This window comes from Phoca vitulina, unplaced genomic scaffold, assembly GCF_004348235.1.
Source record: "Phoca vitulina isolate PV1807 unplaced genomic scaffold, GSC_HSeal_1.0 scaffold30, whole genome shotgun sequence".
NCBI classification, from domain to species: domain Eukaryota; kingdom Metazoa; phylum Chordata; class Mammalia; order Carnivora; family Phocidae; genus Phoca; species Phoca vitulina.
The window spans coordinates 19,203,567-19,218,639 of NW_022589733.1; the positions used below are offsets into that span (position 1 = coordinate 19,203,567).

Here is a 15,073-nt window from a genome sequence, read left to right on the forward strand (position 1 = left end):
CTCTACCAACTGAGCCAGCTAGGCACTCCAGCACTTGTTTTTAAATATCACTCACAAAGAAATTCAACAGTATTCAGTTGAATATTGTTATGTGTATCCAAACTTCATTATAATAGGCACAGCATCTGCTTACTTCACTGTCTTTTAGTGCTTCCCTATCCACTTATTTTCATACTGATACGTATTATTTCATGATCAACTACTGTACCTCTCTGTTCCTTATTCTTTATTTAGTGGTTAATCATATTGAATTTCTGAAATTGTGCGTGTAGGCAGGCTGTGTTAGCTGTTTTTTTTTTTCCCTCAGGACAGTAAAAGCGGCCTGAGATAGTATTTGTGAAACGCCCAACCCCTCGAGTCGGCCCCGCCCCACAGGCCCCGCCCCTTACATCGGGCCCCGCCCCTAGGACATTCCGCCACATTCAATATGGCGGCGATTTCGGTCCGCCGAGCGGCTTGAGTAGGTCGCCAGTGGCGCGTTCCACTCCAATCATGGCGGCCCCCCAACAGGCTGCAGGCGGCGAGGCTCTGGAAACGTGCGGTCTGGAGAGCATTTTGGAGGCGCTGAAGCTGCTGCTGAGCCCGGGAGGTGAGAGGACGGATCTCGGCGCCGGGCTGCACTCTCAGGGCCGCCAGTCTTCCCGGGCTGCCCTGCCTTCCGTAGTGTGCGCCCCTCAGGCCCTCCTTGGGACCCCCAGCTCTGAGGCTGCCCCGCCCCGCTCCTGGGGGCTTTGGGCATTGTCGGTCCAGCCTCATTTTACTTGAGGAAGCCGAAGCTCAGGAAGGGAATGGGATCCGCTGAATACTGATGGTAACCGACGTCTCTTGAGCGCTTACCTTGTGCCAGGCACTCACTATTAAGCGCCCTGGGTACACGGTTCCATTCAGTCCTGACTGTCACCCTCTGAGGTAGGGACTGCGGCAAGAGCTTCCAAAAGGGTAGGCGCTCCTGACGCGGAAAGTGAGGTCCAACCTCTTGAGTGCGCAGGGTCTAATGTGGACGCTGGAGATTTGTACAGAATTCCGAGGCGTAGAGAAAAAGGAAGCAGTGGCGTTTGAGCTGGGTTTCGGGAGAGTATTAGGGATATACAGTCACTTTTAATCTTTCGTGGTGAGTTAACAAGATCTTCCCAGTTGAGAATCTGAAGGGACCGTGGCAGTGGTTGAGCCTCGCAGTCTCCTTTTACACCTGAGGACACTTAAGGCTCACTGAAGGGATTAAGTAACCTGCCCCAGATCATGTGGTCAAATTAGGGGCGGAACACAGACCCAGAACCGAGGTCTGCCGAACTCCATTCTCAAACCAAGGCAAATTATTCAGTATGGAGCCTCTGATGTTATCTGAAGCTTTGAGAAAGGACACAAGAGATAGGACTGTATAATGTGCAGGAAGGGGTTTGTAGGCTGAGCAGGGTAAGGTACATGAAGGGCCATGAAGTGATGTTCCAAGTGATTTTGAGATACCCGCCCTCCAAATGCAAAAACTCCCACAAACATTGTACCATATCTGGGAGAAGTGAAAAGAAGTCATTAATAACAGTAATTGAGTGCCTACTAAGTATCAGGCCCAATAGTATGCTGTTTACGTGTATATTATTTCATTCTCACGACAGTTCCATGAGATAGGTATTACTTGTATTTCATTTTACATATGAGGAACCAAGGCTCAGGTGCATTGGAAGTTGGTATAATGTCAGTCTAGTAAGTGGTAGAGCCAGGATATATATATATTTTTTTAAGATTTCATTTATTAGAGAGCACAGAGGGAGAGTGAGAGGGAGAAGCAGACTCCCGGCTGAACAGGGAGCTTGATGCTGGGCTTGATCCCAGGACCCTGGGATCACCACTCGAGCCAGCGGCAGATGCTCAGCTGACTGAGCTGGTCAGGCACCCGGAACCAGGGTATTTTTTAATTTTTTAAGTAGGCTGTATGTGCAATGTGGGACTTGAACTCACCACCCCAAGATCAAGAGTGGCATGCTCTGTCCACTTAGCCAAACAGCCATAGCCAGGTTGGGTTTTTTGTTGTTGTTTTTTAAATTATTTATTTATTTGAGAGAAAGAGAGCGAGAGAGAAGGAACAAGCTGGAGGGAGAGGCAGAGGAAGAGGGAGAAGCGGATTCCCTGCTGAGCAGGCAGCCCAACGGGGCTCCATCCCAGGACCCAGGCACCCCCGGATGTTTTTTAATTTATTTTTTTATTTTAAGTTACAGTATAGTTAATATAGTGTTACATTAGTTTCAGGTGTACAATATAGTGATTCAATTGCATACACCACCTGGTGATCATCACAACAAGTGCACTCCTTAATCCCCATCACCTGTATCACCCAGCCCTCCACCCACCTCCCCTCTGGTAACTATCAGTTTGTTCTCTATAGTTAAGAGTCTGTTTCTTGGTTTGTCTCTCTCTCCTTTGCTTGTGTTTTTCGTTTCTTTCTTAAATTCCACATATGAGTGAGATCATATGGTATTTGTCTATCTCTGACTTATTTTGCTTAGCATTATACTCTCTACCTCCATCCATATTGTTGCACATGGCAAGATTTCATTCTTTTTTATGGTTGAATAATATTCATACACACACACCCCACATCTTCTTTATCCATTCATTTATTGATGGATAGCACTTGGGCTGCTCCCATAATTGGGCTACTGTAAATAATGCTGCAATAAACATAGGGGTGCTTATATCCTTTTGAATTAGTGTTTTCGTATTCTTTGGGTAAATACCCAGTAGTGTGATTATTGGATTGTAGAGTAGTTCTATTTTTAATATTTTGAGGAAACTTCATAGTGTTTAGTTCTATAGTGGCTGCACCAGTTTGCATTCCCACCAACAGTGCACAAGGGTTCCTTTCTCTTGACATCCTCACCAACACTTGTTCTTTCTTGTGTTTATTTTAGCCATCGTGACAGGTGTGAAGTGATAGCTTATTGTAGTTTTGATTTGCATTTCCCTGATGATGAGTGATGTTGAGTATCTTTTTGTGTCTGTTGGCCATCTAGATATCTTTTTTTTTCTTAAAGATTTTATTTATTTAGGGGCGCCTGGGTGGCTCAGTTGGTTAAGCAACTGCCTTCAGCTCAGGTCGTGATCCTGGAGTCCCAGGATCGAGTCCCACATCGGGCTCCCCGCTCAGTGGGGAGTCTACTTCTCCCTCTGACCCTCTCCCCTCTAATGCTCTCTCTCACTCTCTCTCTCTCAAATAAATAAATAAAATCTTAAAAAAAAAAAGATTTTATTTATTTATTTTGAGTGAGAGAGAGCACAAGCAGAGGGGAGCCAGAGGCAGAGGGAAAAGCAGACTCCCTGCTTAGCAGGGAGCCTAATTTGGGACTCGATCCTAGGACTCTGGGATCATGATATGAGCCATCCCGGCACCCTGGATATCTTTTTTTTTTTTTAAGTTTATTTAACTTTATTTTTTTTTTATTTGACAGAGAGAGACACAGCGAGAGAGGGAACACAAGCAGGGGGAGTGGGAGAGGGAGAAGCAGGCTTCCCGCCGAGCAGGAAGCCCAATGCGGGGCTTGATCCCAGGACCCTGGGATCATGACCTGAGCCGAAGGCAGACGCTTAACGACTGAGCCACCCAGGCACCCCTATTTAACTTTTTTAGTAATGTCTACACCCAACGTAGGGCCCAAACTCACATCCCCGAGATCAGGCGTGACTGAACACTTACTCTTCCAACTGAGCCAGCCAGGTGTCCCTGGATGTCTTTTTTGGAGAAATGTTTGTTCATGTCTTCTGCCCATTTTTAAATTAGATTACTTGTTTTTTGGGTGTTGAGTTGTATAAGTTCTTTATATATTTTGGATACTTTTTTTTTGATAGAGCCAGGATTTGAACTCAGGTGTCTTCCACTATAGTACGATAACTATACTACTTTGCCCCAATGAAGAAGTAAACTGCAAAACATAGTTTTAACTTGCTAATTGAGAGGTCACTTGTCTAGCAACTCAACTAGAAATGACTGAGGACGAGGTTAAATGAGCAAAAAAATCTGGAGGTAATCATGTATCACAAAGCACATTTATAGAAGACCCTCTCTAGGGGCTCCTGGGTGGCTCAGCGGGTTAAGTGTCTGCCTTCGGCTCTGGTCATGATCCCAGGGTCCTGGGATCGAGCCCCACGTGGGGCTCCTGGCTCAGCGGGGAGCCTGCTTCTCCCTCTCCCTCTGCCTGCCGCTCCCCCTGCTTGTGCCCCCCCCGACAAATAAATAAAATCTTAAAAAAAAAAAGACCCTCTCTAAATCTTGAAGAATATGTGGTGGGGTTACATACATACATGTACTCATTTAACATACAGGAATTCAAGCATTCCTGTTTGAAAAAGAATATGTACTGTGGTAAAATGATACAATTCTGCACATACAGTGTATTATATATTGTGTGCATCTGCCTGCTCTTTCCTTTTATCATACCAGCTGCTGACGGTGTTAAAAAAATCTGTGCATCATGAGTATTCAGATGTCCCCGATGGACGGAGGGTATTGAGGAGTCCGGATGAAAGTACTGGTTAAAATTACATCCAGCTGGATTAAACTATTTTTATTTGCCTTTAAATTGACTCCCTTTGAGGTAATATTCGCTGGGAGTCATCAGTATATAGTAGCCTGACCTTACTGCTATTGGAGAAACAAAATTACATAAACGTTTATGCTCCCAAGTGTCTTGTCTGTTTGGGGAGATGGTACTATGCATATAGACCAAGAGAGATTCAACATGGTGGCATATTGCCCGTGGTGAAAGGCTGGTACAGATAGCAATTGGATAGAGGAGGAGTCATCAGGAGTGGAGCCGTGGAAGTCTACGAGAGGAAGAGGAATTCAGTCTCAGTGGGAATTACATAGACGGAAAGGAAGGAGGATGCCAATGGTCTTTCACTTTTGAGCCATGAAATGTCTGCCTTGTTAAGCTTTTTCTCTTCCTCTGCCTTCCATTTCTATTCTTCATCATGGGGCAATTAATAGTATCTCCACCCCTGTTGTTAGGAAATGTGTTAAGCAGCATTTGGAAGGGTTTTGTCAATTTTTTTTAAAAAAAGATTTATTATTTCGAGGGGTGGAGAGGGGCAGAGGGAGAAGGAGAGAGAATCTCAAATAGACTCTGCACAGAGCCCAATGCGGGGCTCAATTCCACGACCCTGAGATCATGACCTGAGCTGAAATCAAGAGTCGGATGCTTAACTGACTGAGCTACCCAGGTGCCCCAGGGGTTTGTCATTTTAGTGAAGCTTTATTTGTAAGAAATGGAGACCATCTCAGCAACAGTTTTCCTAACTGTAAGTTTCTATACTATATATAGATTCACTGAACTCTCTCATTAAATTTGAATTACATTGTCAGGAAGGGGCCGGAAATTTTGATAATTTGTACATAAGCTGCACCACACTTATTTTTGCATGCCGTATTGCTTTGCACTTTGAACATAATAAAAAGTACCACACAAACTGTAAAGTCTGCTTTTAAATGTCACAAAGCATAGGCATTGAAATTGGGAAGATTAAATAATGCTGTGCATAAGGGCAGCATTTCCTGAAGTGTGAGAGGCGTGGTTTTAGGTACATAGAGTAGCATTTGGAGGCTGCGTCGTGTAGTGTAGTGATCAAGAGCTAACTTATCAGGAAGAGTGGCATTGTTTTGATTTTTGCAAATCTCTTTAGCATCTGGCTTATTAGAAGACAGCTGGATTTTCATATTTGCTTCTCTGTTTAGTCTGTCATGATAGTTTGTTTTGATTGAAATAGATGAAGAAAATCTAGACTCAGATATGTAGTTGGAAAAGGAAGAACTCAATTGCCTTTTCAGATAATTGTGAATATTTTTTCATGCTGTACTGAATCTGAACAAGAGGTAATTTCTTAAAGGTTAGTTGGGATGTGGAATCTGAGCTCAATGAACTTTTCATAGTTGGTACACTCATGAGAGAATGAGACCGTAAAAGGCAAATAGTGGCTGAGTATTAATATGAAAATAGTTTTGAACTTGCAGACTCCCTGAGGATCTGAAACCCTTCAAAACATGAATCCTTATACCCCATTTTGAAAACAGCTTTCAGGGATTCCTTTGTTATTTTCAAGTAGATTTTATTTATCACCAGTAGAGGGCAGAGAAGACTACTTTATTAAGGGGCTCTTGAAAAACAGCTAATAGCTTTTGTTTTAAATTATTTTCTTTGTGTCCCATGTTTGGGTTCAAATATCTTATAAAGTTGCAGGAAGTCACTTAGAGGTTGTTTAGTGATCTTAATGGTTAGTGGTGACAAGTTAGGAGAGCAGTCATTTCCTTTTCAGGTACATACTAGCTAAAGGAACCAGATACTCATGCTACTGAATCAGAACACTTGCCCTGGATGGTCTTAGAGAAGTACTGAAAAATTCTTACTCTTCTGATTCTCATTATTCTTAACAAGTAGTGTTATGTTCCTTTTTCTTTATAGAAGTAGTTGATATTCCTTATTGTAAAGTTTTTAAAAATATAGGGAAACTAAAAGAAGAAAAATAAAATGACCTTAATCTCCACTATCTGGAGATTGCATTTTGGGAAATATTTTTCTTTTTGATAAAAATGGATAGATTATATACTGTTTTATAACCTTAAAACAACTCTTTTAAGTACAGAAACTATACATATTCACTCTAGAAAAATCTTTTAAATATAATTAAGCGAAAAAGAAAAATCACCCATATCCCTACCACCCAGAGGTCATCACTTAATACTTTGAAGTATAACCTTTAAGATCGTTTTCTATATGTGTATATACATGTACATATTTTAATAACAGGTTCGTAGTGTTCCTTTTTTTTTTTTTTAAAGATTTTATTTATTTATTTGAGACAGAGAGAATGAGAGAGAGAGAGCACGTGGGAGGGGGGAGGGTCAGAGGGAGAAGCAGGCTCCCTGCTCGGCAGGGAGCCCGATGCGGGACTCGATCCAGGGACTCCAGGATCATGACCTGAGCCGAAGGCAGTCGCTTAACCAACTGAGCCACCCAGGCGCCCCGTAGTGTTCCTTTATTGATCAGTTTTCAGAATAATAGTGTCTTAATCTTCAAATGTAACCAATGAAGTAATTTCTTTGTTTTATTATGAGCTAATAGATTTTTTTTGTGTATAGGATATGTTTCAAAAATTGTACTCATTATTCTTGATACTCAAATTGTCGCCTTTATGGCTTGTGGGAGCCACTCCAAATTGGCTCTTGGGCTCCTTGACATGACCCTAGTAGCCTTTGATAGCCTTCTTGCTTTCAGGCATGACAAGATGTCCCAGACTCATCTTATACATTTCTTGCCCCGTTCTTGAAAACTGCTGTCTTTAAGGAGAAGTGGTATTTATTTACTTATTAGAGAGAGAGTGAGAGAGCACGAGTGGGCAGGGGTGGGAGGGCAGAGAAGCAGAGAGACTCTCAAGCAGTCTCCACACTCAGCGCAGAGCCCAACAAAGGGCTTGATCCTACAACCCTGAGATGAAATCAAGAGTCAGACGCTCAACCTACTGAGCCACCCAGGCGCCCCCTAAGGAGAAGTAGTATTTAGAGACTATACTATGGATACTAGGCATATTCATTGTCCCTGGTGTCATTGCTTACAAACTTTTTCAATTATTAGAGGTATGAAATATGTGGATTTTCAGAAAACAAAACATAAATCCACAGTTCTTACTGATATCCCAATTAAAATGAAAAAAGATGGAGTTTAAATTTTTCCTAACATTTCATTATGAAAATTTTCAGTCTTACAGAAAAGCAAACAGAATTTTACACTGAAAACCCATATACCATGACCAAGATTCTTTATCACATATTTGTCCACCTAGCCATTCTTCTGTATTTTATGTTTTTATATTTGTATTTCTTTTATCTGAAAATACTGGTTCCAATGAAATTAATGACATTTACTTATTTCATATATACACACACACACACATATATAAGTATGTGCTTAACACATTCACCCACATGCATATAATATTTTAAAATAACAAATCCTAGGGGCACCTGGGTGGCTCAGTCATTAAGCGGCTGCCTTCGGCTCGGGTCGTGATCCCAGGGTCCTGGGATCGAGCCCCGCATCGGGCTCCCTGCTCCGCGGGAAGCCTGCTTCTCCCTCTCCCACTCCCCCTGCTTGTGTTCCCTCTCTCGCTGTGTCTCTCTCTCTCAAATAAATAAATAAAATCTTTAAAATAAAATAAAATAACAAATCCTATATCACCATCATCAACAAACCTACTTATTTTAGGGGATTTTTGTTTGTTTGTTGTCCTCAGGATATATAAAGTTCTTTTTTCTTTTTTTAAGGATTTTATTTTTAAGTAATCTCTGTACCCAGTGTGGGGCCTGAACTCACAACCCCGAGATCAAGAGTCACACACTCTACCAACTGAGCCACCCAGGTGCTCCTAAAGTTCTATATTTCAAGTCACTTGAAATAATTCTCTGCATTTATGCTGCTAACTTGGTATAGAGCAGGAGTCTGCATACTTTTTCTGTAAAGGAGCAGACAGTAAATATTTTGGGCTCTGTGACCCATATAGTTATAATTACTCAGTTCTGCTGTTGTGGCTTGAAAGCAGCCATAGATAATATATAAATAAATGGGCATGACTGTGTTCCAATAAAACTTTATGGAAAACGTGGTGGGCCAGATTTGATCTGCCGATCGTAGTTTGACAACCTTGGACATAAAGTACAGAGTTATTAGATCCATTTGTATGTTTTTGATTTTTAGGAATTATTTTGAAAAAAAATTTTAATTTTTTTAACTATGAAAAACATATATAGGGGGGCGCCTGGGTGGCTCAGTCGTTAAGCGTCTGTCTTCGGCTCAGGTCATGATCCCAGGGTCCTGAGATCGAGCCCCGCGTCGGGCTCCCTGCTCAGCGGGAGGCCTGCTTCTCCCTCTCCCACTCCCCCTGCTTGTGTTCCTGCTCTTGCTCTCTCTCTCTCTGTCAAATAAATAAATAAAATCTTTAAAAAACAAAAACAAAAAACATATATAGGGTTCCAAAACAAAAACTCTAAAACTGGATAACTTTGTCCCTAGCTCCTCACCACTGTTCTCTTCTCTCTGTACATAACTCATTTTACTTTTTAATTTGTTCTTTCACTGCCCTTTGGACAATAAAAGCAAATAATGTATTTTATATTTGTTTCCTTTCTTACACAAAAGGTAGCATATGATAGACATTCTTTTATACCTTACTTTTAATATTTAATATGTCTTAGAGATTACTACATAGTGGTTCACAGCAATTTTCCTCTTTTAGAAGCATGCCATTATCTGGATATACTATTGTTTATTCAGTCAGTTCTCTTTTAATGGACATGTGGGTTGTCTCAGGTGTTTTGTTTTGTTTTAAAGATTTTATTTATTTATTTGACAGAGAGAGACACAGTGGAAGAGGGAACACAAGCAGGGGGAGTGGGAGAGGGAGAAGCAGGCTTCTCGCAGAGCAGGGAGCCCGACGCAGGGCTCGATTCCAGGACCCTGGGATCATGACCTGAGCTGAAGGCAGACGCTTAACCACTGAGCCACCCAGGTGCCCCTCAGGTGTTTTGTAAATACAAGAAGCACTACAATGAATAGCCTTGTGTATATGTCATTTTGCATTTTTGCCTGTGTATTTATCTGTAAGATAGATTCCTAAAAAGCGGGATCGCTGGGCCAAACGTTAAATACGTATGTAATTTTGCTAGATATTGCCAAATTGCTCTCTTCAAGAATGTTACCATTTTCGTTTCTTCCAGCAATGTATGACAGTGCGTGATTTCCCAAAACCTTGCCACATAATGTGTTATAAAACTTTTGGATTTTAGCCAGTTGATAAATGGGAAGTGCTATTTCAGTATAGTTTTAATTTACTTTTCTGTGACGAGCAAGGTTGATCATATTTTTATGTTTAGAAGTCATTTGCATTTCTTTTTCTGTAGTGTTCATATCTTTTGCTCATATAGTATTTCATACACTGTTCACTTTATTTTTTTTTTAAAGATTTTATTTATTTATTTGACAGAGAGAGAGAAAGCACACAAACAGGGGGAGCAGCAGACAGAGGGAGAAACAGGCTCCCCGCTGAGCAAGGAGCTTGACATGGGACTTGATCCCAGGACCCTGGGACCATGACCTGAGCTGGAGGCAGATGCTTAACCCACTGAGCCACCCAGGTGTCCCACCCCTCTGTTCACTTTAGAATGTACTTAATGAACATGTCATTAAATAATATTCAATGAAACTTTTTTTTTTTTAATGTGGGGCTCGAACTTATCACCCCAAGATCAAGAGTCAGATGCTGTACCAACTGAGCCAGCCAGGCGCCCCTTGACATAACTTAATGGCGACAAATATTCCATTATTCATTCATTCAACTACTACCTAGTTTGAACAAATACTACATTATCTGACAGGCCTTGTTCCAGGCAAGGAGAATGCAACAATGAACAAAACAGAGCAACATTCCTGTCCTCAAACAGCTTTTATTCTAGTTGGTGAAGAGATAATAAATAATAAAATACTACACTTACATATAGTATGTTAGGTACAGGTGGACGGTTATTTACTCATCCATCTCCTGTTACTGAATATATATTGCTTATTTTACATTATTATAAGTAATGCACTGCTGATCACTTTTTTATTTTTCTTTTTAAAGATTTTATTTTTATTTATTTGGCAGAGAGAGAGAGAACGTGAGAGAGGGAACGCAAGCAGGGGGAGTGGGAGAGAGAGAAGCAGGCTTCCTGTTGAGCAGGGAGTCCGATGTGGGGCTCGATCCCAGGACCCTGGGATCATGACCTGAGCCAAAGGCAGGCGCTTAACGACTGAGCCACCCAGGCGCCCCTACTGAGTGCTCATTTAGTTATCATTCCATTTTAATCTTTTCTTTTTTTTTTTTTTTTTTTAAAGATTTTATTTATTTATTTGAGAGAGAGAGAATGAGAGAGAGCAAGTACATGAGAGGGGGGAGGGTCAGAGGGAGAAGCAGACTCCCTGCCGAGCAGGGAGCCCGATGCGGGACTCGATCCAGGGACTCCAGGATCATGACCTGAGCCGAAGGCAGTCGCTTAACCAACTGAGCCACCCAGGCGCCCCCATTTTAATCTTTTCTAATTTGTTTCTTAGAAGGTGTTTTAAGTTTAGTTTTGAAGTGTGTTACTTCTTGTATTCATTTACATTGTCAGCATTTTATTATGGTTTTCTAACCATAACCCTCCGTTTTGCATTGTATTTTTAGTAGTTGTCCTGGAATCACAATACACGTCCTTAATTTTTCTAATTTTTAATTAGAATTAATATTGATACTACCTCACGTAACAGTTACGAACCTTGCAACTATAAGGGTCATTTTATTTTATTTTATTTTTTTAAAGATTCTATTTATGTATTCATTTGACAACAAGCAGGAGAGCACAGGCAGGGGGAATGAAGAGGGAGAGGGAGAAGCAGGCTCCCCGCTGAGCAGAGTCTGATGTGGGGCTCAATTCCAGGACCCCGGGATCATGACCTGAGCCGAAGTACAGAGTTATTAGATCCATTTGTATGTTTTTGATTTTTAGGAATTATTTTGAAAAACTTTTTTATTTAATTTTTTTAACTATGAAAAACATATATAGGGTTCCAAAACAAAAACTCTAAAACTGGATAACTTTGTCCCTAGCTCTTCCCCACTGTTCTCTCTGTACATAACTCATTTTACTTTTTAATTTGTTCTTTCACTGCCTTTTGGACAATAAAAGCAAATAATGTATTTTATATTTGTTTCCTTTCTTACACAAGGGGTAGCATATGATAGACGTTCGGGATCATGACCTGAGCCGAAAGCCTAACCAACTGAGCCACCCAGGTGCCCCTAAGGGTCATTTTATAGCTCCCATACCCCCACTTGGGCTTTATGCTATGATTTTTTTTTAAAGATTTAATTTATATATTTGAGAGAGAGAGAGCACAGAGGGAGAGGGAAAGTGAGAGGGAGAAGCAAACTCCCCCGTTGAGCAGAGAGCCAGGTGTGAGGCTTGATCCCAGGACCCCGAGATCATGACCTGAGCTAAAGGTAGACACTTAACCAACTGAGCCACTCAAGCGCCTCTATGCTACTATGATTTTCATGTTTATTATATCTATAGAAGTTATAAATCCCATTTTATAGATTTTGCCTTAGACATATATGTATTTGAAGAAATTAAGAGAAAAATTAGTCTTTTATATTTACCTACATATTTACCATTTCTGATGTTCTTCATTCCTTCCTGAAGATCCCAGTTTCCATCTAGTATTATTTTCCTTCAGCTTGAAGAATTTCCTTACCATTTGTTTGTAGTGCAGGCCTGCTGACAGTTCTCTTGGTTTTCCTTCATCCAAAATGTCTTTATTTTCATTTTTGAAGGTTATTTTTACTAGATCTAGAATTCCGAGTTGACATTTTATTTCTTATGTCAGTATTTTATTTTTTTGAGAAAGTGTCATAAGCAGTGGGGGAGGGGCAAAGGGAGAGAGAGAATCTTTTTTTTTTTTTTTAAGATTTTATTATTTATTTGAGAGAGAGAGAGGGTGGTGGAAAGGGCAGAGGGAGAGGGACAAGTGGACTCCATGCTGAGCATGAAGCCTGATGCCGGGCTCGATCTCACAACCCTGAGATCACAACCTGAGCCAAAACCAAGAGTCTATCGCTTAACTGATGGAGCCACCCAGGTGCCCTGGTGGAGAGAAAACCTTAAGCAGGCTTCATACCCAGAGAGGGGCCCGACACGGGGCTCCTTTTCACGACCCTGAGATGATGACCCTGAGATCATGACATGAGCCGAAATCAAGAGTTGGACACTTCACTGACTGAGTCACCCAGGTGCCCCTCAGTATTTTAAAGATGTTTTTCTACCATCTTTTAGCAGTTGTTGTTCATAAGTTCACAGTCATTTACGGCACCATCCCTCATATATAGTGCTTCATATTTTTCTGGCTGCTTCCAAGATTTTCTCTGTCTCTCTGGTTTTAACAATTGACTCTAATGTGATTTTCTTTTTACTTATCCCATGATTTTTACTTAAACCATGATCCACCTTGCAGCTGATAGAGGGTCAACATGGGCTGGGGATACAAATTTTGTAGTTGGTAGCTTATAGGTGGTTTTTAAAGACATGGGCCTGGAGAAGATCCTCGAGGAAGAGAGTGCAGAATTCAGGAGAAGCCCTGGTGGAGAAGGAGCTGGCAGTGGAGGCACTTGGAGGGATGGCCCTTGAGGCCCTTGAGGCCCTTGAGAGATGGGTGTGTTTCAACGAGGGAGTTGTTGTGAGCATTTAAGCCTCCTTCACCAGTAGAGGGCAGAAAAGACCATTTTAGGAAGGGTCGGGGTAGGAATTGAAAATAGATATTTTGTTGGGGAAAGGTGATTAAATGAATCCCTCTGAACCTAGGGCTGTATTTTGTGATCTGCCGCACTAGAATATAAGTCCCATGAGGGAAGAGACTTTGTTTTGTTCAGTGCTTTATCCCTGGCACCTAGAACAGTTTGAATGAATCTTCTGTGGTAAATATTCAGCCTTTTATTTTTCAGTTCTGGCTATAATTCAAGCCCAGTAAAATGACTAGACATGGCCTCTGCCCTCAGAACGCATGGGGAATAGAAACAAACTAGATGAAGTATAATGCGTTAGGTACATCATTCTAACTACATCCCAAAGTACTTTGGGAAGGCAGAAAATGTGGTCTTGATTTCTGGCTGTGCTTGGGTGGCCCAACTGGGGGAGGCTTTCCAGGGGCAGTGACATCTGGGCCAGGCCCCAGAGTGAGCTGGAGTGGGGACGGCATTCCACACAGAGAGAAGTACAGTTTGTTTCCCATGTATGTGATCCTTTTTTTTTTTTTTTTTTTTTTTTCTTTCAGAAGGATCGGACTCAGGTTCACTACAGATCACAAAACATGATGTCCTGTTGGTTACTTTAAATTCTAACCTGTCTGCTTTGGAGGACAAATTGCTGAAGGATCCTCACTGGAAGAAACTCAAATTCCTAAGGGATGAAATTGCTAATAAGGCAGAATGGCCACAAAACTCTGTGGATGTCACCTGGAGTTTTACCTCTCAAGCCTTATTGTTGCTGTTGTGCTTGAAGGAAACCATGATGCGCCTCGCAGCTGATTTCAATCCAGGCAAACCCAACCTGAGGACTCCGGAAGCTGCTCCTGCCCTGAGCCCAGATACACTTAGCATCTCCCAGCAGAAGACTGTCCAGTCAGCCTTGCAGTTTGTAGTCACCTTGGGTGTTTGCCCCTATCTCATGCCTGGAGTTGGAGTCCCTTTGAGATGCAGAACTGAGTTTGGGGCCATTGTTCAGGATGTGGTGTGTCTCGACGCTCCTCCTCACGCGACCCGGAGGCTGTACAGCAGCTGCAGGGTTCTTCTGAGTGTTGCACGTCACACATCTCTGGGGAGCTTGGTTTTCTGCCGCCATTTTGGGGATATTGCTGCAGGTCTGTGCCAGCTGGGATTCTGTCCAACCAAGAGAAAACCACTAAAGCCTGAGGAAGAGGTAAACACACACCGAGTGTGTGTGTGTCTTTGTGAATGTGTGTATATTTGTGTGTGTGGTTATAAAAGATGGCTCTTAGTTCTTTGGAAAAGGGTTGTTGGAAAGACCTAGAATTCCTGTTGAATGCCAAAGCATATCTAGTGGATAAATGAATCTTTTTAGATGGCTGGAGCTTCATTTATTAGATGCTGGTCCTCAGCACGCTTAGAGTCTAAACAGAGCGCCTGTTTCTTCTTGTCATTTTGTGACAACTATTGCAGGCTCTTTCTTTGAGTCTGTTTCTTTTCTTTCTTTCTCTCTCTTTTTTTTTTTTGCCTCTGTTTCTTTTTTAATAAAATGTGTATAATGATACCTGCCTTGGAAGGTGGTTGTGAGGATTAAGGATAATGTGTGTAAAGTACCTAGCCCAATCCCCCGTAGTGCTCATCAAAAAGTAATTACTACTAATATTTTAAACTATTCATCTCTCCTTCATTAAGTTCTTGGGAAGATTAAATGAAGTAGGTAAAGCACTGGGTACACTGCATAATTCAATCAGTGTTCATTGTT

The 15,073-nt window shown here is 41.7% G+C and overlaps 1 protein-coding gene across 1 annotated transcript in view; it reads left to right on the forward strand.

The window, feature by feature from the left end:
• The first annotated feature begins 426 nt into the window (after window positions 1-426).
• The window catches only part of TANGO6 (transport and golgi organization 6 homolog), a 186,763-nt gene continuing 172,116 nt past the window's right edge, over window positions 427-15,073 (forward strand). The window contains exons 1-2 of the mRNA XM_032424246.1: window positions 427-589; window positions 13,884-14,524. Of these exons, the coding sequence (XP_032280137.1) occupies window positions 493-589; window positions 13,884-14,524 (738 nt within the window). The 5' untranslated portion in view covers window positions 427-492. The remainder of the gene's footprint in view (window positions 590-13,883; window positions 14,525-15,073) is intronic.